Source organism: Parus major, chromosome 1A, assembly GCF_001522545.3.
Source record: "Parus major isolate Abel chromosome 1A, Parus_major1.1, whole genome shotgun sequence".
In the NCBI taxonomy this organism is placed as follows: Eukaryota; Metazoa; Chordata; class Aves; order Passeriformes; family Paridae; genus Parus; species Parus major.
This window is the reverse complement of record NC_031773.1, coordinates 58287992-58313794: the sequence shown is the minus strand read 5'-3', so window position 1 is coordinate 58313794 and position 25803 is coordinate 58287992. Positions and strand designations below refer to the sequence as shown.

Genomic DNA, 25803 nt, shown 5'->3' with positions numbered 1-25803 from the left:
AATAAAAGCAGATGCTATAGACTGAAGCTTATGTACGACACATTTTCCAATGTACACGCATTCTAGTACATGAAGTACTCTCTCTCTCTGAGTGTGTGATTTAGTTTCTTCTCTGATACCTCTCCAGTGGCAGGAAACTGGGGTGCTTGGGTGCAGGAGGAAGGCAAAGTAGTCTTCTGCTGTTGTGGCTATGGGCAGATTCACCTATAGACTGCAAACAAGTGGTCTGAAAAAGAAGTCGATGCTGAAGGAGTCAGTCTTCCTTACCCTGGTGTACATGCTTCTGCCTTCATGTTTATAAGAATTTTTGAGTGGACAGAAATTTTCTTAGGTTAATATCAGTTAGTGGAACATGAAAGAAGTTTAAGGGACTTTTAATCTCATGAGATGAGGACCTCCCTGGTTGTAGCTGCAGGTCGTGTATGCAATGCTAGTTAATACAATTCTTGAATAACAAGTACAATGTAATACGTGTGTTTTACTGAGGTCCTCAGCTGAGGGGGGTGTGTGTATAGGAATATGAATATGCTTGTAATGCTCTAGGGCTTGAACTAGTTCCATGTGGAGCCAGCTGGGATGTACCTATGGAATAAAGCTCACATGTGCAGCTGCAGAGCACGCTGGTCAGAGTTAAACGGGCTTCACTGCATGAAGCAGTGCACATACCTAGTCCATATCAGTAAAAATGTGTGCATATATATCAGATTCAATTACTTAACCACTCTTGAATTCCTCTTACTTGGGCTGCAAAAGAAAATGGTACTGGTTTGGACCATGTGACCCCTCTGTGGTCTCTTCAAACTTTTTCCATTCTGTGATTCTGATTCTGCCTCACACCTACTGAAGTGGGATGTTTTGTTTCAGATTAAGTGAAGAATATTCCATTAAGTGAAACTGATTTGGCTTGTACTAGTGAGCTTGTTTTTAGAAGAAATCTCCAGTTTTATCAGTGGTCAGTTTTGAACCTTCAGTGTTCAGCATTGAAGCCTGCTAAGCCAAAACCAGAAATTCAATGAATTTAATAGATTTGGTCATCAATAACAAGAAGAGATTGACAAGACAAGAAGAAATAAATGTCATGTTTTTAATGCTGATTTGAACAGCCTTACATGAAGACAAAGCACCAAATGTTGAGTCTCTCTCAGCAAAGCCTAAGAGCACTGGCTGGCTGTCCAAACACACCTTTTCTTCAGTATTCATCATTGAAGGGATACTCTGGATGGTCACGCCACCTGTGGAAAGTTCAGATTGGACAAGTGAGCTCCTTGGGTGAAGCAAGATATCAAATCACTGTAGTCATCCTGTGCCCAGCAAACCTCTTCCTTGCAATATACATGTAGCCTTCATGGAAGGCTCTTCTTATTCAGGAGCTGTTCTGCTCTGAATAACTGTCCCTCCAGAGCTGGAAGCAAGCCTGTGTATTTAAGGAAAGGGCAGTGAAGGACCATTTTTCAGGCCTACAGATTGCGTATCTTAAGAAGGGGAAAATCAACAGGACTCTGGATGTCAGCTATTCTCATTATTTAACTCAGGTGAGTAGAAGTGTTTTAGGAAAGGGGGATGGCTTCACCATGTGTGCACTGTGGCAAGGGAATTTTTTCAGATGTCTAGAGAGATATTTCTTATCTAGAAATAAAGGTTATGTGTGAAGAGGTGGAGACACCAGACTGTTCTACTTTGTTCTACTTATGCCCTTAGAGCTGGCATGAACAGGTCTGGATCTGGTCTGGTGCTTTCCCCAAGCAGCTGCCATACCTAAACTAGGTCTGGCTAGCTCAGCCTACATATAGATACTCTGCCAGCATCTATGGTGGCAGAGAATTTACAAATAAGCTTTGTGATGACCCAGTTCAAGGGAGAAAGGGGTGGTCATGGGTACATCCTAAAAAAGATAGAGACATTTCAGGCTTTGTTTTAGAAACTGCATGCTCAGGGAAGATGCACAATCCAGGATCATTATAAAAGGCAAGAAGAAAATTCCCAGGGTCAGCTTCGGGTGAGAAAAATAACACTGTGTTTGCCCATTATTGGCAGACTTTGGAGAGAGGTAGCTGTTTTCTGTTGTGGGTTTTCTTGTTTGTTTAAGAAGATGATGCTAAATCACAAGCCACGGCTTGACAAACACTTTCCATGAGCTAAATGAAAAATTTCTGAAGAGCATTCTCAGGTGCACCGTGGCAGCTGGCTGCCTTGTCTTACAGCACAGCACAACAAATACTGGCATTTATCCAGCTGTGAATCGTTCCAGTCTGGAAAGGACACATTTCACAATATTGAAGGCAACTAACTGGAAGGCATCAAACATTTTGAATTGGTTGTGTCAAAACACTTCATTCCAGTATTCAGCCAAGATCAAGTGTTTACACATTAACAGATTGAGTTGGTTGAAAAAAAACCCAAAAAACAAAACAAGCCGCAACACTTTGGCTTGTTTGACTTCAGTATAATTTGATAATGTCTGAGTTGCCAGTGTCATTATCTCTACATTTCATCTATCGAGCATGCTTGCTAATCAGATCTCACATATTCAAAAGTCTGAGTCCTTTGAGTGAAAATGATTCACTTGGAGGAGTAAGTGCAGCTTGGCATAACTGGTAAGGAAAAACATCCATAGCAGAGAATGGGAGCATAAGATAAATGAAGCAGATACATTAATATAAAGCTTGCCCTGCATGATGCTTCTAGATTTCTCCAAGAGGAGAAGAAACAATTTCAGATTAAGATTTTCTGAAGTAGTCATGTTTTTATAAAACCTCCATTTTCTTCTCAGATGCTTAACTTGCTAATTCATTCCACTGATTGCATTATCCTGTTTGTATAGGCTTACTCATACAGACAGAACAACAGGTTTGCACACAGTACCCTTTTGGTAGCTGATAAGGGGAAGAAGCAGAGAAAATCTGGATTTTTCCATTCATGCTGGCATATGCATCACAGCAGTCAAAGGTTTTGCATGAAGTTGACTAACCAAAAGTCTTTCTGTATCGTGGTTTGACTTTTTCAGATACAGATTGCTGGATGAAATAAGAAATACATTTAGGCTGGTAATTTGTCTGATGCAGTGTCAATTCCAGACACTTCAGTGTGGTAACGCAAAGTAGGCATATATATCTATATATATATATAAATCTATATATCTGCTCCTCACATGGCAACATCACTTTTCTGATAAGTCGTTTTTCATAAGTGAGATCAGATTGTACTTAAACATTTTTCCCCAAACATGGAGCTCTTGTGAAAACTAGAGCTGCCAATGCCCATCCTATGCATCCTGTTTCCTTATCCTTGGTGGCCTCCTGTGACCAAATTCAGTCTAATAATGCAAAGCATTTAACTTAATAGCTTTTAGATGGGTGGCTTGGAAAGTTTTTGTCCTGTGGGCATTTGCAGCCTTTAACTTTGCTTCTGGGAAAGGCTCTTGCATTTATACCAATGTTACATACTGTGTATATAATCTTTAAAGTTTAAATGATGCTATAAATCTATTTTGCTGTATAAAACCAAACTGTGTCAGATACCAAAACACACTTAAGAATATCCTAGGCTATTTGCAAGAAGCCTTCTGGAACTAAGTACTGCTAATTGATGGAAAGCTATTTTAAGAAACTAAAGCTTCAGAGCACCTGGCTGAGCTTAAATGTGAAAAATGAGCTCCATTATGATGCTTTTAACTTAGAGCATATTTTTGATCATATTTATGCAGCACAGTAAGTGGTTTGTTTGTTTCTTTGCAACATCTCCCTGTATCTTTTGAGCAATGGTCAACATTTTAGAGTGCTATTGATGCTGTTATCAATGCTTTTCATTTCACGCTACAGTTTAGCAGGACACAGATAATCCAAGGTAAAAAGAGAAGTGCATGGAAATTAACCTCTAGCATTTGGCTACTTATTGAGTGCTCTGAAAGGGGGAAAACAAACTTTGGCCATAAACTGTAGATGCTTTTGAGCTGAAGGAAAAACAAACAGACTCATCCTCTGGAAAAGGGGATGTCGGGTAGGTCTGAGCTTTCAGGTGAAGCAAAACTATATTGAGTGGTAAGCTGTAGGTGACAAGCAGCAAGAGATCAAGCCTTGTTACTTCTCAGAAGAGGTAATTAGGAAGTGGTCTAGCAGTCAAACAAGCTTCCTGTTCTTCTGTTTTTCTTAGAAGAAGGTACAACTCAGTTTTATTTGAATTTCAGCTCCAATATCCACACATCTAGGCAGGGGTGATGCTATGCCTTACCAGTGTCTGAGACCACTGTTCCCATATAGCAGAAAGAGTTTAAGGAAACGGAGTAGAGATGGAGTAGCAGGATACAGTCACTTTCTACAGTGACTGTAGAAGGGTGGGCTTTGAGAACCTGAGCTGCAGGCAAATACTGTATGCTTATTTTTGCAGTGAGTGAGCATATTCAGGTTGCATTTAAAGTCTCTCATGTTTAAGCCTTACCTTAGAATAGGGTTGTTTATGCAAAAGTTCATATTAAAACAAAGTGATTTTTTTTTTTTTTAATTCTCTGAAAGAACAGAAATGCTCTATGAATATCTAGGATTTCTCCTGTACTTACATTAACAGCTCCACATAACGAACATTTTTGTTCAAGGCTTCAATTTCTTTCATCTCTTTCTCAGTGAGGGAGAAGTCAAAGATCTAATGGAAGAGATGTGAGGATTGCGTTAGCATTTCTTGTCATAATCAACCTTCATATGTTCCAGATTCCAAAAGCACAATCCCTCCTTCTCCCTGTATCTCTCCCACAAACCCATGCTTACTTGCATTTGCAGTAGTCTTGAGGACATGAATAAGCCCAGTCACATTTGCCTACACCTTTTTTGCAAGAAGGGGAATGTAGTCTGTCAATGCTGAGCCACCAGCTTTGAAAGCAATGTATTTCCAGGGAAAGTAGGGAGCAGCGTGAGTACTGAGTGCTGCAAGGGATGCAGGAACAAAATAATCTTATTTTTGGGTGGCAGTCAAACCAAATGCTTTCTGTTGGTGTGTTTGTGAACCTTTCTGTCACTCTTGTGTGTAGCAACCCTTCCCTAGCACAGCTGTTCCATACCTGAAGATGGGGCAGAACAATCCTGATCTCCTGCAGCCTTGGGCTGCTGACCTTCTGAGTTACCTCATCTTGCTTGTGCTGCTCACTGCAGCAGCTGGTGCTCTGGGACACACCACCAGCTGGAGTTTTAGCTGCTCCAGAGGGCTAAAAGCCAAAATTTCCTCTATGCATTGCTCTGTTATTGTCAGATCTTGTTACCATTTAGTAGCGGGGACAAAAAGCATCAAATGTGGCAAAGTTTGCCATTGGTCAAGTCTTACAGATCTCTGCAGAAAAAACAGGGAAATTACCTTCTATAGGGGCTAAGCCCATGTAAGTGGATTTGTCCGTGTACTATTGAGGTATGAATTTACCTGGAAATTCTCTCTGATGCGTTGTGGATTGAAACTTTTTGGGATCACCACCACCCCTCGCTGGACGTTGAAACGCAAAGCAATCTGTGCTGCAGTCTTGTTGTACTTCTTGCCAATGGCATTCAGCACAGGATCCTTCAGTAAAGGAGGGGAGGACACATTTACCCTGGAAAAAAAGTGCGAAGAAAAAGAAAACAAAAAACCTCCTCATCTTTAATGTCAAAACACAGAGGCATCTACTTGTTTGTGGGCAGAACACTGCACCTTTTGACAAGTAGGGTGAAAGACAGGAGAAACGCTTTGGCTTTTAGGTTGGTGGGTTGTCAAAGGCAACTTCCTATGCGATGTCCTAACGTTGACTTAGTTTCTCCTTCCTCACCTAAGCCTCACACATTCCCCGTTCCAAACACTTGCCTTCTGTTAGAGGAGACCTAAGGCAACCTCCTATGCAGACACCTGGCATTCTTTGATGACAGCATGCAGCAGGAGTGTTGAAAGTTTACTCACAACAGTAATATTTAGACACTGAAGTTCAAAACTGCTTTAAAAAATGGGGGCAGAGGTATTTTGCATGGAGACACAACAGTGGACAACTATGTTTCCCTGGATATTGTCTTTCTATCAGAAAGTAAAATGGGGACTTACCATGATTCATCCCTTGAGGTTCCCAGTGGGCTGTACCCAACAATAACGATGTCATGTTGTCTGCAAAATTCTAGGAGTTTGGGCTGGGTGAAGTAGGGATGGCATTCTACCTACATAAGTAACATAGAATGATTAATCAACAGGACCAGAAACAGAAGATATCCTCATATTTGAGAGAGCTGCAGACCAGGTGATGCTTTCAGGAAAGGATAGATGTAAATTAGAGAATAGGGAACTTCATCTGTGGTTGCTATTCAAATTGTACATTGCTGGGTGACTGAAATGAATTAATTTTTGTTTGTTTGTTTGTTTTTTTGTGGACAGCAGATTAGCATCTGCAAATATAATTTGGCTGCAGGAATCTTTTATTGGCCTGCAGTGGAAAGGTGGCAATAAATGGAGATTATGGAGATGAAGCAAGCTCACTAGACAAATAGACTGAGAAGGACCCATGTCATGTGGGTCAGCTCTCCATTTCTCTGCCTCTTGCATTCAGGATGACTAAGCTGATGTTGTTTTTAGGAAAGTGTTGGCATAAGCTGTCCCAGTTAGAAAGGTGAGGGGGGTATACAAAAGGTGAGATTATGGCCTTGTTGCGAGCTCTGCCCTCCCACGTTGCAAACACTGCTCTCTCACAGGCATGGATTTTCTGGCTGTGATCTCAGACTCTGGGAAATGGATGTCTAAAAGGTGACAGAGCAACCACTGTTTGCAGTGGTTGCTAACTGGCAAGACTGAAGCTATCTGGCACTTCTATGCTTCCTGGCTAGCTGCCCTAAGATGGGCTTAATCTTTTGCCTGGTTTTCCTCAACCCCAGGAAGCATCAGCAATGCTCACTGCAGTTGTAGGGTCACACCAGAAACAGCAATTGCATTTTGCACCCGCTGGGCACATTAATATCAGGGAAGGGTGCTGGAATTTCCTATTCTCTCAGGCAGCCTTTCCCTCTAGGCCAAAAACAGAAATGAAAGCTGTGGCCAGCCCCCTTGCCCTGCCTCATGGCCGTTTCAGCCCTCCAGACCATGCACTGGGAGTGGGAAGTTGGTCCCTGGCCTCTTCTCTATTACTGCTAATGTGGATATTTGTTTGTGCCAGATGAGTCAGAAGAGCTTCCCAGAGATTTCTAGGAAATGCAGTGACCTGCCAAATGCCAGAGCCAAAGGTACTGGGCACTCAGATGGGTCACTGCCACTTGTCACCTTCTCAGAGCCCTACTACTGTAATTTAACTCGGATGTGCCTGTCATCCTTACGGGATTGTTAGCTCGGGCCAGTCACGTAACAGGGTCTCCTTTAATTGAGTGCTTTCTCTATCTCTTACAAACGTCTTAGACGAAAAGTACAAGAGTACAGCAAATTCAGAGTTGCTTCTAATGGCTTTTACACTTGAGAAGCCTGGAGTGACTCAGGATCTGTAGGGTTGGGCTGTTGTCAGTTAAGGTGGACATGGCTTCATTGAGGACTGGTTAGCTCTGAATGGCTTCCTTGGGAATGTTTGGACTTGAGGTAAGGTACATGGCAGAGGTCTAAGATCTGCTTTGGCTCAGCATCCAGTCTTGTTATGGAGCTTTGACACAAAGGCACCAGTTTTACAGTCCTGGAGCAGAAACTGAGGAAAGTGATTGCTCCAGAGCCTTCAAATATTGATCTTTAGCCTAGATAGGAAGAGTAATACTTTTAATCTAGAAATGGAAGTATGGAGGGCGACATCTGTGGCAAGGTACACATCACCTTTCTGTACATAGTGGCTTAGGCTGTGTGTTTGTATTCCCCAAAGGGCAGTGGCAGCGTGGCAGGCGCTGCCCTTGGCTTGCAGTCATACCTGGTTGCTGACAGGTTTGTGCTTAAGTCCTGGCTTGTTCATGATCATCTCCAGTTGCCTGCGGTTGAAATTGGATACTCCAATAGACTTTGCCAAGCCTGCATCTTTACATGCCTCCAGAGCCTGCAAAGAAAGCAAAGACAAGAGGAGTCCCACATGTTGGCTTGATTTCTTGGAGCGTGCATTTTAGAGGTGGAAGATAGACCATTATTGAGACCCTTTGCTGCAGCAGAACTAAGAGCTCTGCTAGCAAGAGGGCTGGTGTTGTCCAGACAAAACAAATTCTATTCCTGTGTTGACCTGCTTTCTAGACCAAACCCTAACGTTTTTTTGCCTCCTGTGAGGGTAGAATTTGTCTGGAGAGCAGAACGATTTAACTCAAGATATAGATGCTTAAGTGCCAAGCAGCTGCTTTTAAAGAGCTTTGCTTACTTTATGCTGCTTTAGCAGTGCCCCAAAGCTGGAGAAGGAAAAGTGAATAAAACAGAATGCTTTCCTGGTAAGTCAATTCACTCCTTTTGATTGTTGGACAGTTTTTCATATGAAGTCTTTATCCAGTGAAATCCCCTAAATATCTGGCAAGGCACATCATGCCACCTTCACAGAAAACTTCAGTGCAGTATCAAGCAAAAGGGGGAAAAAAAAAAGGTGGATGGGAGAGAAGCATTCTAGATATTTTTTTCACTTTAGACAAATCCTAGTAGCTGAGAAACTCTTATGAATACTGGATATGAACATATTCCCTGGTCTTTGTTAGCTTCATCTGCTGGGTTGTTAAGGGGAAAAGGGGTCCTTTCCTATGGTCTTCCCCTTTGCTGCCCGAAACTCTGCACACAAATAATTCAGTGACTGTTTGAGGCAGAGCAGACCCCAGCATGGAGCTGGATGCCCTTCTAGGTTTTGTTATTCTTTCTGTCTCACAGGAGCTGAAAGCAGGGAGGTAAGAGGCACTGTGTGTTTGATGACCTCTAGTTGGCCTCATATGCCTTCTATCACTCAGTGACAAGTCAGCAAATACAGTCATCTGGATTAATTTTTGATGGCTAGCACCACACTGAGAGAGGGAAATTATCTGGATTGAGTTGAGCCATTTTAATTTAGATTAATGCTGCAATTTGCAGGCACTCCCCACCACCTATTTTTCTCTTGGTTTATTAGCTGAAGAGAGTGGCCTGCTATAGAATAATCTTTACATTAAACACCAGCTCAAAGATAAAAGTAGAGCAGTGTTTGAAGAGCTATTGCTTTCAACATCTGAGCATCCATTCTGTGAAAAGAGGGGAATTAACTGCATTAGCCAAATTCAAATGTAACATAAATAGCTAATGTGGAAGTCCCCCTTCCCTGAGACCCAGCCTGGATGGCTCAGCTGCCAAGGGAAAGTTCAAGCCCTCTCTGGGCTCTCTCCCCCTTCAAAATTTCACTTAGAATTTCATCATTCTTCATCTTTATCTGCTGTACCTCGAGTAGAGCTAAACTGGGACATGACTATCCAGATCTGGACAGTGCAAGCAGAAGTGGAGCACGTAGTAGCACCTCTTATCTCTCCTGGTGTGAACTGGATGTAATTAGTGATGCTATTTCATCAGGCCCAGTGCAGAAAGAGAGCTGACCAGCTCTGGCCATGAACTAAAGAGGTGTCCATGGCTTTGAGAGGCAGAAATGTGAGGAGATTGCTAGTTTCACTTTCTGCCTCTCCCAACGTCCTGAAAACCAAGTGACATTAGGCTTAATGAGACATGTGCCTGAAGGACTAGAGCACGTCACAAACAAGTGTAGGGTGCAATCTTTCAGGCAAATGCTGTTTCCCTCCAAGTTTTCTTACCAGAAAAATCTTGTGTTCCCATCTGATAAGTAAATGTAGAAGTGAGTGAACTTGTTCTAGTGGCAAGTGATGGCAAGGTCTTGGGCTTGGTTTTTTTGGGGTTTTTTTTGAGTGGGGAGGTGTTGGTATTTTATTTTATTTTTTTTTAATAAGGATTTCTTTGTTGTTTGTTTGGGGTTTTTTATGGTGAGCTTCAGGGCAAAATCTGTTTTTTCCTGCAAGTGAAAAGATTTTACTTTTTGCAAGATGACCTAGTCTCTTCTGAGGACTCCAACTTTCTCTTTCTGTAAAGATCTGATAAAGGGGAAGGATTGGTAAAAACCTAATGAAAAAGCTTCAAGTAGTGAATGTAGAGTGCACTTAAAGAGGGAATGTAGATGCCTGATGTTTCAACAATGTTTTGTTATAAAAATAATTAAATTATAGTAAAAAGAAACATGCTTAAGGATAGAAATAAAATTTATCCATGTAGATAGTAGAATTCAACCCATTTGCCCTGGCAATTTGCTTCAGTTATGTTTATGAAAAGCACAAATAAAAATGAAGATGAATATCTGTGGATTTAAAGCATATATGGATGGATATTGTGTTTGCTTACCTCCCAAGTGGCACATAAGTCTGTCTCATGGTAGATAAATTTTCCATTTTCATCTTTTGGGTAGAGTGCATCTCCAGGCTGAAAAGAAAAACCATACTGCTGTGCTTTAAAGAAAAAAATTTCACTCCTTAGAGCAAAAATTTTTTCACGGACTCTGTTTCTACTAGTAAACAATAACAAAAAAATTGAATAGTTTTCTGAAACACCCTAAGTTCAGCAGGTCATTCATGCTGGGCTGACCACATCCTCATATGCTAGAACGTCCTTGGATACACTCCTGAACTGTCACATGAGAGTACACTCAGGAGTTCCTGGATTGCCTTGTTTTTCAGTAAACTTTTGACCTTTATGTTATGGCATCCAAAAGACTTGTCTCCTTCCAAAGGGCTGGGTTAGAGTACCAGCCTGTATTCTCTTCTACTTCTTCCCTCTTTTTTTTGGCTCTTCCCTTGCCTTCTGCTTGTGTCCTATGCACTTGGGAACTGGACTAAGCTGGTACTCTTCCCCAACAGCTGGAGGATCCAAGAACTACTAGCAGTAAAGGGGTATGGGCATAGCTGACCTCTTAAGTGCATTATCCACCTTTCTTTCAGCACCAGAAACTCTTTCTTCCAATCTCTATACTCTGTAGGCTTCAGAGATGATTTATGAGCTGATATCTCGCAGGCACAACTTTCTCTTATTTGCTGGTTGTTTCACTGCTCTTGCAAGCAATGCATTAACACCTTCCTCCCTTGTGTCTGATCACAATTTCACTTTTGTGTTTTGCTGGGGTTTGGTTTTTCTTTTTTTTGAACAAAAACCCTTCAGTGATGTTTGGCATTTGATCTGACTTCAAACTGCTACATTTCAAAGGCCTGGGTACAAGATGTTGACGTGGTAACTCCTTGGGAACATGCAGCTGTGACTAATATGATCAGTAACTATCACCTCCCAATTCAGTCGAGTTCAAATCCAAGGCATTTAATGGGAAAAGTGAGCCTAAGGAAAACACAGCCTCAGATTTCATAGGGCCAAGGTCTCAGTTACAGACATAAGCCTCTCTCCTCCAAATGTGCTGATTTTCTTCAGAGACTTCCACAAAGACAACTTGTTGCTTTTTGTTGCCCTGTCTTGCTGGAAAAAAAGAATATCTTGACTAGAAGGAGGTAGGTGGCTGTTGGGTGCATATTTTTTCTATTAGAAGGCAAAGTGTTTGCCATCATAATGTGAGGTGGAAAAGCTTTATTTGCAAAACCACCCCGTGGTATTTTGGAACAAACCATTCATCCCATGATACCCCAGCACACTTTCCAAGGACTGCAAATTCAACATATTAAACAGTTGGACCTCTTTAATTTTAGTAAATGAGTCTGAATTCAGGACCTTTTTACTCAGTCCCACTTCTAATTCACTATCTCCTATTCAACTTTTTTTTTATAGTAGTCAATAGGCAGCAGTTATATCAGCTAATTTACCGTCCTCCCATTTTCCTCTATCATTTGTGTTTTAAAAATGAACCAAGTCAGGATAAATGGTGCTTGGAGATAAACTTCTCTTGACTGAGATGTGGTGTGAACTACTGTGGGTTTCTACAGTAGTTCTACAACCCTTCATCCTGCCTGCAGAGAACTCTGCAAGATGTTGAAGTGCCGTAGTCTCTGCTCAATAGCCTCCAGGCAAAACTTTCTCTACCAAGCTATCTTTTTATGAAAGGGAATTTCTGAATGGAAGAACTGCCTGCAGATGGATGAAGTGCTGAGAGAAAGGCAGTGTTTTGATGGTGGCAGGGTGGAGGTTACAGGGTCATTAAAAAGGTCTTTCAGGAGTTGATCATGTATTTTAGCTCTGGGTTCTCATGAGCTACACCATACCAGTCATTCTAGAAATGCTGATGTCCTCTCTTGCAGTTTCATCTTAATGTTTTACACTGGATGAAAGGTGGCTTTTTACCATGCTGCTGCATGAGCACTGAAATCAGTGTGACAACACCATACAGTCACTGCCATTATGCAGGGTCCCATCTTATCATGTCATGTCTGAAATCTGGAGGCACTCCAAAAGATACCAGACAGCTTACTTGCCAGTTTAAAACCCAGCAGCTGTTAACCACTGAGAGTAAAAGTCCTGCTCCCATCATAGTAATTTTCTCACCAACGCATGCAGAAAGACAAGTCTGCACATCCCCTTGCTTTCATAAAAAGGCCTTTGACAAGCAGGCTTTCTTAAGAAAGCAATTTTAACGACCTGTGGATGCCTGTCCTATAAATAGAAGGGCAACAGGAAGTCAAATAGTGATGCCAATGATCTGTTTGAGTTATTCTTTTAAAATTACGAGACACATGAGACTTCTTCAGTGTAACACTAAAATATCTGCTTTCCTGTCACGATGACAGAATCAGTCAGTTGGGATGGATTTTCAGATCATTTAGTGCACAAGTTGATGCTTACTGATGAATCAGTTATCTGAGAAGAGTCCCCCAAAAAACCTGCTGGTTTTTTTACCCCTAAAATACCCAGGCAGAGGGAGGACATGTGGTGGCCTGTTTCTGCTGTTTACTGCCTTGCTAGGGTGGAGGAGCTGAGCAACACTGCTGAGGGCTAAAGGCAAGGAAGGACAAAAGTCCTGAATGGGAAAACTACATGGGGAAAAATAGAGGGAGGTGTAGGCTAAAATTGGTAGGTCAGAGAATAATTTCACCCCAAGTGGTGGCCATTCTTGGGCTGTTGAAAAGCAGTGGGACTTTGCTGAGTGGTGCTCTCTGAAACCATAGTCCTCTTACTCTGCCTGAAAGCCCCGTGACATATTGCTGTCTGTGCTCTGCAGGACATGTCTCTTACTGTTTTCAGGGTGCTACTGTAAGTTCTGTCTTAAGTACATTACTGCTTCCAACCAGAGACAGCTTTTGCTAGACTTTTGGGGAGGAAAGCACCAATGTTTGAAGACTGGGGGGAGTAGGAGTTTCTTAAGAGTTACACCTTCATGCTCCTCATCAAAGGCAAGCATCACAGGCAGGATGGGTGTATTTGTGAGAGAGGGAGCAAAGAAAGGAAATCTGTCACCACTGCAAAAGGATGGGGTTTTTTAAATTTTGTTTTTGACACAGAAAAGTGTATATTTTTCAGGAAGAAAGTGACTTATTTTTTTCTCCTCTCTCATGAGAAACATGAATGAATCTCTAGGTCTGCTACTCCTTTAACTACTCAAGATTGTTGATACAAGCCTCAGGGAGTCAGATGTACATTACTTTAAAGCCAGCTGTCTATATCTTTATATTGTGAGACAATGACCTTCACTATGTGGGAGAATGAACTACTAAAGAATACAAACACAAGAAAAGGGAAACAGGAAATTGCTAGTGGTGGGAAATTTTCAAAAATGTACCCAAAAGGATTCCATACGTGTGACTGTATAAATAAAATTTTAATATCAGAGTCTGGTTACTCCTATACAGGTCTTAATAGGATATGGCCTCCTCAGGGGGAAGAAAGGGCTGCAAGTGTAATGTGATAGCCTCATTGGTAAATTGCTTCCTATCTGATAGTTCTGGTAATTTGGAGTCTGCAGCAAAATATGATTTTAATAATCAGAAACCTTTCTTGCAAAAAGAGGCCAGTTTAGAGCTCAAACCTTGCTCAGAAACAATTAACCAACTAATTCACTGACTCTATTCTCTCTTAGGAGAAGGATTTAATTAGTTCAAAACCACTTAAATGTTTTGGATGTCATTCTCCTGATTTCATTTGCCTTTATATCATGTACTTGTAGAGGAAAATTGTAAAGCAAGGTACAAAAAGCTGTGGAAACAGAAAGTGTGTGGACTTGCAAGAGGGAGGCATGGAACTGTGGTGTGAGCTCCTTGAATTCAAAAGTTTTGCCTACAAGTTGCCCAGAGCCTGCAGTATGAGGGAGTATCAGACTTGAACATTTAAGAATAAGAGATGGACATGCCATGTTTGGCACTAGCTGGGATCTAGTGAAGCTGAGTGCTACAGTTATGGAGATTAAGATCATAACCACAATTTGCCCAGCAGCTTTAATCTGGGACAGGGTAAGGAAACCAACGTGGTGACTTTCCCTCTCCCCTTCCAAACTTTGCCCCTGGCCTGTTGCTACTTTGTATGTCCTCTTTCTTCCAAGTCACTCTCTCATTATGGCTCAGAGGGGATTCAGACACATGTACTGCTCAGCTATGGTAATTTTTCAGAGTAGGAGCTGCTCAACCACAGTTGGGAGACCTGTCCTTCCAGCAGAAAGTCTCCACACAGCATCTCCCCTGGCCTGTTCTCACACCACCTATAAGCCTCTCTGGGTGGGTAGTGCACAGAAATACGTGTATGCAGTTTAAATCAAAATATATGTTATCTGCCAAAAATGCTATTGACAACATAGGCTGGAAGCTGCAAGAAATATGCTAAATGTAGACCTTGGTTGAAGCTAAGTTCATGCACTTTTTCCAAGCATTTTTTCTCTTTACCTTGAAAGCCATTGGCAGCTCAATAATGTAGAGGTCAACATAGTCCAGCTGCAGGATCTTCAGGGTTTTCTCCAGAGTGGGACGCACCAGCTCTGGGGGGTGGCAGGTATTCCACAGCTGGGGAGGCAAGCACGGGCATTTTTGGGTGCCAGGAGGAACAGTGAAGCCCCCCCCCCCCAACACACACTCCCTCCCTCTTGCCCCTTTGACAGAGCCCATTATGCAGACTGGAAAGACATCGTGGTCTCCATCCCTGCAAGGCAGAGATGAGGGCCTTGCCTTGCCTTCTGTCAGAGCCAGGTACAGAGGTTAAGTCAGGAATTCGTGCCCAGAACTGAAGAAGTATTGACCCAGTAAAGGCATTACGAATTTTTTTATTACAACACAGGTTCTTCTGAGCTGAGTATATTGCAAACTCTTGCTCAATGAACTTAGGCAGATTCCTTTTGTTTTCCAAGCATATGCTTTCACTGAAAAACTTTGTTCCCACAAGGAATCTGTGGTCAGTTTTATGCCTGAAGGCAGAATATTGGATCATGTGAGTTAGCTATTGAACAGCCAAGCACCCAGTGCTAGGAGAGCCTTCTGGTTTTCTCCTGTGGCCGTGGAGCCTGAGAGACTGCTTGACCCAGGGAAGTTTTCTCTCATTCCTCAGTCTTCACAGGAAGATGTTTGCTGTAATGCACGTGTGAGTAGTTAAAGCACATTCTTCTGGACCTCTTTAATGCGAACTGCTTCCTTTCAGGGCTATGCCCCGAGGTTGCTATGGAGTGTGCTTAGCTGGTGAGTGTTCAGGACTATCTCTAGCTGAACTCTGCTGATGCAAGTCTCTTGCAAGAATAAAACCACAGCATGGTAATTAGTAACCTAGAGCTCTTTGTAAACTGGTTGAATTTTGTCGATTTTAACTGCTGCAGAATTAACACACAATAGAAGGTTTAAAGTGCCATTTGAATGCACACAATAAGTTGGGCTATTTTCTTTTCTTCTTTTTTTTTTTTTTTTTTAACTTGCAAAACCAAGTGTGTGGAGTCACATTGAGGTTTTTATCACTTTTCTTGGTTGGAAAAGCATGCTGTTTGCTGGTATGGTCATTGTCTAGTCTGTTCTGCAACTAAAGCTCCCAGCCACTGCATACCAAGGTGTAGAATGAATTTGTTCTAAAGACTCAAAACTTGAATTGTGATTTATAGGAGATGTTGATTATAGGTGTTAAAGAGCATAGACTGTGTAAGCTTTAAGCTATTTTAGGTGCTTGTTTTGTTTCTAAACGATGTTATAGTTATTCCCCGGGAAAACAATCTGCTCAGTTCTGCCCACAGAAGTAAGGACATGTTAAGCTGTACTGAGAGCAGGATATCTGACCCTGCCCTAAGGTGACAAACCAAAACATCTGGAAATTCACACTAGGCTTTTCTTAACTGTATGCTGCAAGATGTGAAGAGTTTATGATCGGCAGACAGTGGTAAGAGGTAAGATGTACTACAATAAAGGAGACCAAGGTCCTGCTCTCAAGAGTTTTAAGTTGTTCCACTGGATTTACTGAAAACCTTTGAGCTATGTATTTTTGAAGCATTTTATGTGCAAAATGAGAGTAACTTGTATTTAAGTAAGGAAATTACTTTGTAGACCCTTCATGTCCAGTTTGTTTCTGTGTTTTAGAAATTTGGTAACCTGATATATATTGGCTAGAAGTAGTTTTTCTGAGTGCCCTTTCTAGCCCTGTTCTCTTGAGCTCAGCATTTGCCAGTGAACATATTTCCCTCTAAAAACTGCAGAGGTTCTGAAGAACCAGCCTTTAAAAACAGCAAACATTTGTACTATGTCAATACGTAGATGCCATGGAAACTTGAGAGTTTCATAACTGTTTTCATGATTTGTACAAGTTATTGTATTATCTACCTAAGTAGAACCCATGTTTGAGCAGTCAAAGCTGCCAGCTGGCTTTGGCATTTTAGGACACCACATTTCCTGGAAATGTTACTTCTAGTTTAATGAAAGAAATATCCTGGGATGAAAGAGGAGACCAAAAAGGTCTTGCTGTATAAGCCAAGTGAGATGTTGGCAGTTGATATAAAACCTCTAAAATTTCTGGATACTGAGCTACTCTGCCTGATCAGGCAGCCAGCAGCAGGAGCCAAGTGCAAGTGCTGATGATTTCAACTGGCAGATGCAGCGCGATCACACCAGGTCACTGTTCCAGTAACGCTGCCACTCAGCAGGGCTGCTCTCGTCAGTCCCTGCTGATGGATCAGCCTTCCATCTGCAGCATCTCTGCCTAAGGAAAGAGCTGCACAAGGGGCTTGAGTCTGAAGGCTCTTGGGAATTTCCAGTACTTCTGATGTCAGTAAAGCAGAAAACATAACTAACTACTGTAGTGCCTGGTGCTTCCAAGAATGGTCTGTGTATCTACCATGTTTCCTAGAAGATGCAGCAGTTCATATCAATCAGTTACTGATCAATGCCTGAAGTATCTACTTCAGGGTTGAGATTTGACTTAAGTTTGTGAGATACCTAAGTTTGTGAGGTACTAAACTAAACTAAAGATATATAAGGCAAAGGAGTTCCATTCCCATGCCTTCTGGGAAGTTCAGAGCTGCTGTGAGAGCTTTGAGTGAAACCTGTGAAAATCCTAGATTGTGATGGATTGAATTAGATGCAGAGTATTTTCAGTTTCTGCCTTTGAAATCTTTCAAAGAGTGTAGAAAAGTTATAATGGACTATCATCCTGAGCAGCTGATGTTTTGTCAAGCACAAACAGGACACAACTGTAAGATAAATCCATTTGTGTGTCATCTCACAGACACATGGCAGGCTGGGAGCACAGGCATTGGCTGTTGTGGTACTGTGTTTTGCAGCCCTGTGGCTTGCAGGACCTGCAGTTTTCCAAATGACTCAGTGTTTAAGTAGTGATTATCGACTAGGAAAATCATCTGGTGATCAGATTAGACAACTGAATACATAAAGGCTTAATGAGTAAAGGAAGTTTGAATATTTTACCAGGAGATGTACTTTCACAGAGCCTAAAAGTTGATATGGGCAAATAAACTGCAGGGAAAGCAGTTGAGAAAGTTAAAATACTCAAAATTGTTAGGACATCTGGTTCTAACCTTTTGGCACAACTTGGTGGTTTTGATTTGTAATATTACTGATAATTTGCAGTAATGAAACTATAAAACTGTTGAAACCAAATATTTTAACTGATCCAACATATTTGGCATATGACAGACTGAGAAATTCCCCTGATAAAGACTGAGAATTTGAGAACGTGAGGCTTTTCTCAGAATGTCAAGGTTGTTATCAGTAGAACCAAGCAGGAAACTTGGAAAAGAGGTGCATTTTTTACAGATTGAAAATTGCTGTACTTGGAAATTGGTCTACAGCTGCTGAAAATCCACTTGGTCTGCAAACTATCCAATCTGATGCTTAGTTTTCCCAGATCATGGAACTTAACTAAATTCCTCACAGTAAGCCAGGCCTCTCATCCCATGGGATTTTTCACTCTAGGAACAGTGGTGTTTATTTGCAAGTCTGTTGAGTAATTGTGGATTACGTCTTATTTGGGAAAGGAGAATGGGAAAATATTAGGCTGATATGTTCAAAGAAGCACTGCAGGAAGGACTATTTGAGGCCACAAACTCCCTTAGAAACTGGACAGGCACCATCAGTCTTTATTCTGCGATGTGCAATGAGCTGTCTTATACCTGGGGTAATTCACTGTAGCTGTGACAACTTTTGTCAGACACTTCATTGGACAAGGGATGTCATTATTTTAGGAGAGAGCCAAGTTATAAGAGTTAAGACCTGAATGTATTAAATATATATATATATATATATATATATATATAAATAGCTCATGCATTACTCTAGCTTCATTGCTCTAGAACAGAACATCTTCTCTCCAAGTAAGTTGATTCACATCCTAGAATGTTTTAACGGCAGGTGATACAGTAACTAAGGGTGTAGCTTGATGAGTAATTTTCTGGCAGTAATACCAATATAGGCACAGCTTGCTGATCTCCCATACACAGACACTGGCATGAACGTGCTTGCTCCCACCCCTTTCATTGTGCAACCTCGTGGCAAACCTGCGCAGAGAATTGCTCTAACAGCAAATAGCTCAGTGGATCATTGTCCAGATGGGGCTCTGTGCGTGGCAGCACAACGTGTGGCACAGTAACAGGTTAGGCAGCACTTTAGGCTGAATGTAGCCATTGGCTTAACTTGAAGGTGCCTACTAACACTAAGCAGAAGGAATGTAGCATGGTTCCCACTGCTATCAGAGATTTAAACAGAGAAAAGCAGTAATTCCTGTGTCTCACTGCAAACCTAGTGTTCATAAAGATCTGCAGCAGTCTGGCAGTGCTAGGAAAGAACAATAAAGGATGTTGGGTCTGGAAGGAAGCATTCCAGATGTTGACCGGTGGAATTCTTAAGAAAGACCATTCACGGAAATCCTGGATTTAGTGTAAATAATCGTAGTGCAGGGTCTCACCTTGCCACAGTAAAATATGTCTTCTCGCTTGATCTTCCCTTCAGCAATCTTCTCCCGGATGGCTTGTCCCACTTCATGCTCGTTGAAGTAGACAAAGGCACCGTCGATGTGGCGGTACCCAGCATCGATGGCAATCTTCACCGCCTCCAGACAGGAACCTTTGGGAGTCTGATGGGAGAAGGAAAAGAATGAACATAGTGTCAGCCTACTGCTTATCTCTGCCTCAGTGCTAGAGCACCCCTGAGATATGCGCAAGATTTGTGGTGTAATTCATCCTGAGTGATCATCCCTTACCTCCCTGGGCAGCCATGTTCCAACTTCTAAATAAAAAAGTGTTGTGCACTTTTTCTCAAAACTGTTGAGCATGTGGGATTGGACTGGGAAAAGGCAGCAAAGCAAAAAACTGTCTCACTGCCTCTGTGAAAGAGAGAATACTAGTGTCCTCAGGAAGTAGAATTGAATGCATTTGATATGAAAATAATTTCAGAATTTCTAATCTAGAGTGCAAGGGCTTTCTTACAACAGCTGTTTGATAAAATCGCTTACACAAGGGGGAAGACGGCTTTTTGGTTGAGCAGAGCTGGTCAACCACCTGCTGATCAGAGGCTGTTTGAATAACCTGGACCTTTCAGCAGTGCAGGAATTTGGATTTGACTTTCTCTCCTCAAATCAACTTACAGCTATTGGTATCACAATCTGAAGGTCAGGACTATCTACTGGTATTCCCAGTTCTGAACAGATGCTTTACTGTGTGGTTAAGAAACAGTAGTTGCTTTAGAGTATATTTATATTACTATTTTTACTGCTTCAGTTTAAGGTGAGCCCAAGAAACCTCCTAATAAGTGACATTTTTCTACTGTGTGTTGCATTTATGTTTGCTCATCATTGCCAAAATTCAGAGTAAGCTTGTTTTTTCAGAGCAGTCATATTTTCCATATTTTCCATTAGCCAGTGTGGCAAGCAAAATTACATGTAGGCCAAACTAAGCAAAAAAGCATAAAACTGGTTACTGAAATTATTTGTCTGGTCACTAAAATTGTACTGAAAACAACTTATGGCTCCTACACTTTTTATAATGAGAGAGTATTTCTAAGTGGTGGTGGCCAAGGGTGTGGAGCTACGCTGTTCTCCCATTCTTTTCATGGGCATTGCTCTGCTGCAACAGGGACATATGATTCACTTTAAGAAAAACTGAAGTAGGGCAAGTAAAACTGCTCTGCCATGCTGCTGTCTGTCAAAAACAAACAGCAAGAGTTGGATTTTGCTATCTGCAAGTGCAGGGCCAAGACCACACTGCTGCTCCTGTGAAGAAAACAGATGCCAGGGGCATCTGGAAATGAGACAGTATGAAGGGAGGATGTCAAATTTGTTGGTTTTGACAATGCCAAGAGAAGAAGAGAAGCAGGACTTGCAGTAAGTGTTGTTGGGAAGGACCATTTTTCACCATAGTAATAACTCTCCTTCCTCTCTCTCCCACCTGTCCTTTTATACCTGCCACTGGCCTGGCTGTCCATGAGTTTATCATGAAAGAACAGCTTCTCTTCCACCACCCACTGAACTAAAGGATGTGAAACTCATAGCTGCTATAGCATGCTTCAATGATTAAGGACATTGTCTTCCCTTCCATGTTCATGAAAGAAAAGTCTTTGAAGGACTGCTGAAGACACCTGGGGATGTCTTCATCCCTGTCTTTCAATCCCAGAACTGTAGGCTGGTGACAGACCATTCTGGGATAATGGGACCATATTCCAGCCTGCTCACTCAGTGTCCCATCTTGCCTGACTCTGAGAAGCACAAAATGGACCAGCTTCTGTTTGGCCTTGGGAGGAACTTTCTGCTCCAGCACGCAGTGCCTAAAGGTTACTTAAAATGCAAAGCTGCTCACATGTGCCCTGATTTATTACAGACCTGAATGAGGGCCGAGAAGCAAAACGGCACAATTTGGCACTCTAGAGTGTTTACAGCAGTGATGATGCAATACTGTGTGCTTAATTGAGGGAGACAATGAAACACTTGTTTCAGTGCTCTGCTGCTTTCATTGTGGAAGCCTCCCAAAAGCATGCTCAGCCCCTGGCCGGGCCCTTTCCTGGTTGTCAGTCGATGTAATGAAGACCATGGCAGCTACCAGCTTTTCAGGCACACTTTAATGGCTACTTTTTACTTGGGGCTTGCTGGGCAACGTTACAGAAGTGCCAGGCATGGAGCAATGACAACCTCCAACATGTTCTCTGCTTTGTCCCTGCCTGAACCTGCAGGAGAGGATTTGAGAGAGGCATGAAAGCTCTGACATGAGTATTACAAGCCTGTGGTGACTGATGACATTAACCTCAGACCTCTGCCCCAGCAGTGAGCCACACGAGGCTGGAGTCACAGTTGCAAAGCTCAGGCTGACTACCACAGAGCAACAGGGCTCAGCTGTAAGCTCAAGCCTAAGTGATTATTAGTTATCTGAAAGTCAAGTGTATTTCCAAAAGTGCTATCAGTGTTTTTTCTCTCTGAAATGTGATTTTGCAAACAGTGTGTCTTCTGGATTTCTTCAGCCTGTTTGACTTTTGCCATTCAAGTGTATGAAAGCAGAACATTTAGAGGACAGTGATGCATTACCATAATATAGATTTTGAAAAAAAAAATAAAATGTCTTTTCTTTTTTTACTTTTTCCATGTGTTGAAGAGACTGAAAATGGGATATGAACCCAGTACTAGAATTTCCCCTCTTCACACTCTTAAGATATTGCACAAACACAGCTTCCTATTATTTCCCGATGCAGAAACTCTACCAGGCTAGGAAACGCTGGTTATTGAGTTACATCTTTAGTCACCAGGACCCATTTGGTCAGTAAGAAAAGCAGAAAGAATAGGTGAGAAAATGTAGAGTCTCACATGTAAAAGAACAGCAGAGTTTCAAACATGGAAGAAGGGTAGAATAGAGGGAAACACTTGCAGCTACTGCATCTGCTTTTGCCTGAATCCGTTGACGTGTTAGAGCTCAACTTCTGTGAATTTCTTAATTTTTTACGTAGGACTTACATCTGTCCAAATAATCTTGTGAAAGACTCCTCCATCTCAAGGAATAACCTTATTCTTTAGGGGCTGAGGGTGGCTTTTTTTGGATCAGGTCTTGATTACCGATGACTGGAGATGGGTGTACGTTCCATATATATAAATATGTTTTTATTGCACTAGTCCATTTCATCTGATGTGGTATATTAGTTCTGACAGATTCTGGTCTAAGGTGCTTCATATAAAAATGCAAAGCAATCTAGGGAACGGATTTTGGAAAATATTGCCTCTATTGAACTATCCCAGCTGGAGGTCTGAGACATCTGTGAGTCTGGAAACTTTATACCATATGTTTATTTTCATTCTAATGGAGAAACTATCATTTCTGGCATTTCACATATTTAATCCTTCCAAATCCAGCAGTAATGGGCTGTGGTAAACTGTGCTGATGAGTTGCACAGGCTAGTTATGTTGTGATATTGCCACTTTTTAGAAGTGTTGCTTTAGGTGTTGTATATTATTCCATTATTTCCTGACAGACCATACCAAAGTTGGGTGACTCAGACCACCGCTGCTCATCCATCTTTCCATCAGAGAAGACACAAACCTGGATCTTTCCCCTCTACTTTGCTGCTCAGTCTGAGGTGTTTAAATCTCTTCTGTCTTTCACTGGTCTTCAGTAGTGACCAGATCAAAGGTTACCAACTGAAAACCAACTTTTATTTAAGTGCAGATAGAAATTTGTGATGCATCTATGCAGTATAAGGGTCAGCACCACTTATCACAGCAACTGATGGAACCACACCTCCCAGGCTGTTTGGCCATGGGCAGCCACCTTACTGTACTCAGAACCCCAGACCACTTTCCTCTCCTTCCTGCGGGTTATACTCCCTTAGTACATTACCTAAAATGCAGTTGCCTATGCTGCCAACTCACTCCAGACAGGGCTTTATTCTTGCACCATTCCTGAAAGAGCAGGGCTCACTTTTAGAGTAGTACAAATAGTAGATGAGGTAATAAAATGTTTCTCTGTCATAAACCTTTATGCTTTGTTAGTAATAATTCAGGACTCTCTAACTTTGGCCTTAAGACAAATCTCTGCTTCTTTACTACTTTTTATTTAAGCATAGATAAGAGGTGTTCTTGATCCTTCACCATAATTAATGTTTCAGCTTCTAATCAGCGTGCCTTGCGACTACGCTACTTTGATCGAGGACTCGTTTTAGAACTGGAGTTTTATAACCACTTGTGCACAGTAAGTCAGATATTTTTCTTCAGTGCTTTGCAGACAGTCCCTAATTTATGCCAAAGAACCACATTAAATTTATCACATGTTTTATGATAAAAGAATAATTGCTTGGTTGACTAGGAGGACTTGCTCAATCGCTAATAAATTTCTTCGATAGCATCTGTGTTATTTTTATGATCATAAAGTTTAAGGAAACAAGAGCACAATTATTCCCTCTATCAATCAATAGCTTGTAAACCGGCTGATTTACCATCATGCATGACAGATTTAACTGGTATCTGTTTCTTTCAGGCTCCATGATAAATAAATCCAACAGAAGGGCTGGGGGAGCAGACTCAGATATGCACCTTCTCTGAAAGAAAGGAAGCAGCAATTTGGCTCCTTCTCCACAGATGAAGTAGCCAACTGGCCAGTTACCACTTTCTGTGAGTCTGAAAAAGCAATGTTCTTCATCAATTCTGTCTATCTGAACGGGTCTGCTTTCTTTTTCCTCTGAGACCATAAACTCTCCTAATTTTTAATGTTTATTCCAGACACCTTCTGTCGCATCCCATTTTGTCAAAAACTATTCTCCCTACAATAGCAAATGGTTCAGCTTCAGTTTTGTTTGTGAGTGCACATGACCAAGCCACAGGAGAATATTTTTGTGCAGGCATACCCATGAATTTTTCTCTTCCCACTCAAGTAGAACAGTATTTGCTCAGCAGTGTTAGTGGTTGTCTGACTTATTACTGTTATTTAATGTCACAGTTCAGCTACCCTCCAATTCTTTTGCTTTTTCTATAGCATCTCTTTCTGGTCAGCAATTTCCATTGGCTTTCCAGCTGATTAAGAGGGTTGTTTCCAAAGACAAAGCTAACAGGACACACTGGCAGTAGATTATAATCTTGCAAAACCATGTGAACTGCTACTGTAGTCACTGTTTTTATGTCTTAACATCAGTATCGTCATTTATTCTTTATTAGTGTGTACGGTAAAGGAAAACAGTCTGACTCAGGCTCCCAGATTCTGCTCTGCCCTGTTTTATAGGAGCAACTTCACAGAGTTGCACCAGTGTCAGCAGCACATGAGTGCAGAGGAAGCAGCACTTGAGGGAAGAAGCCCTTTACATTAGTCCTGAGCATCTCACCTGTTTAGTGCAATGCTTTGCAGTCTCTCAGCTGGGAATAAGGACCCTGGGAGAAAAAGCCTTCCTGATGTGTTAGGAGACACAGGGCAATCTTCTGGAAAAATCTGAGTTTAGCTGCAGCAGAATTACACAAGACATCCAAGCCATGGGCCAAGTGCTCCAGTCCAAACCTATAATTTAGGATGTGGTGCCGCTGTTTAGGAATCTTAGTCAGCTAAATACAGGAAGGAGAAAGTAGGTACATTCCTGGGCTCAGAGCCTCCTTCATCAGAGCTCGGCACTGACACACAGATTCTTATGCAAGTTTCTAGAAGCCCAAATGCTTATTTCCATTTGCCTGTTTTCTGGACAAACTGGCAAAAAGGATTGGCTTAAGATGTTAAGAACACAGCATAGAAAGCATGTGTACTGAAGGCCCTGCAGGAAAGCACAGGTTGAGTTTACAAAGCCAGAGGATATTGAGCCACACAAGGGTACATTCTTAGAATTGTTTAATCTTGTAAAAGAGAAGCTGTACTGTACACCTCTTTCTTGGAAAATGCAACCGCCAGCACATCCCTCTCTCTCGCACACAGGAAAATCTGGCTTTCATCCCCCGGAAGCATTGGCAGCCACCATCCAGGAAGCAAAACCCAGCAAAGGGTTCTCTGCAAAAGCAGGTAGAGCTGGGAATGGGGGCAGAGAATGCAGCTAAGGAGCCCCAGGCTGCTCTGCTGGCCCAGAACTTCACTTTGTCATGCACTGTGTTGACTTGGAAGGTGGAGGACATCAAATATGCGCAGAGAAGATGGGAGGAATGGTGTCACTTGTGGTCTTGTGTCACACCGTGAATGAAGGTGGAAAAGGGGTGCCTTTCTCCTCTAACTTGATGCTCTATCAGTGACCTGAAGCATGGGGTTTGTCCATACAACAGAAATTAGATTGCATAACTGCAGATTTAGCATTTCTAGAATTCCTGTGACATTGTTATTCTAGGATTTAGCCAAAGCTGTCTTCAGGAAAGCCTTATTATTGTAGCTGGCAGAGGGTGCTGGAGTTATTTTTAACACTTGATTGCAGAATCCTCGGTTTTAGGAATGCTGCAACTTTTCACTTGGTACAAAATCATTTAATGCAAGGTGAAGCTAAAGAGCTGCCATACATTTCTGCTGGCAGCTAGAAGATTAAAGCAAACCAAGCACAT

The 25803-nt window shown here is 41.8% G+C and overlaps 1 protein-coding gene across 1 annotated transcript in view; it reads right to left on the bottom strand.

Moving 5' to 3' along the window:
- Positions 1-1062: 1062 nt before the first annotated feature.
- AKR1D1 (aldo-keto reductase family 1 member D1) overlaps positions 1063-25803 on the bottom strand; it is a 34745-nt gene continuing 10004 nt past the window's right edge. Inside the window, exons 2-9 of the mRNA XM_015628859.3 lie at positions 19243-19410; positions 14748-14864; positions 10291-10368; positions 7868-7990; positions 6046-6155; positions 5401-5566; positions 4553-4635; positions 1063-1232 (exon numbers count right to left, since the gene is read on the bottom strand). Of these exons, the coding sequence (XP_015484345.1) occupies positions 1190-1232; positions 4553-4635; positions 5401-5566; positions 6046-6155; positions 7868-7990; positions 10291-10368; positions 14748-14864; positions 19243-19410 (888 nt within the window). The 3' untranslated portion in view covers positions 1063-1189. The remainder of the gene's footprint in view (positions 1233-4552; positions 4636-5400; positions 5567-6045; positions 6156-7867; positions 7991-10290; positions 10369-14747; positions 14865-19242; positions 19411-25803) is intronic.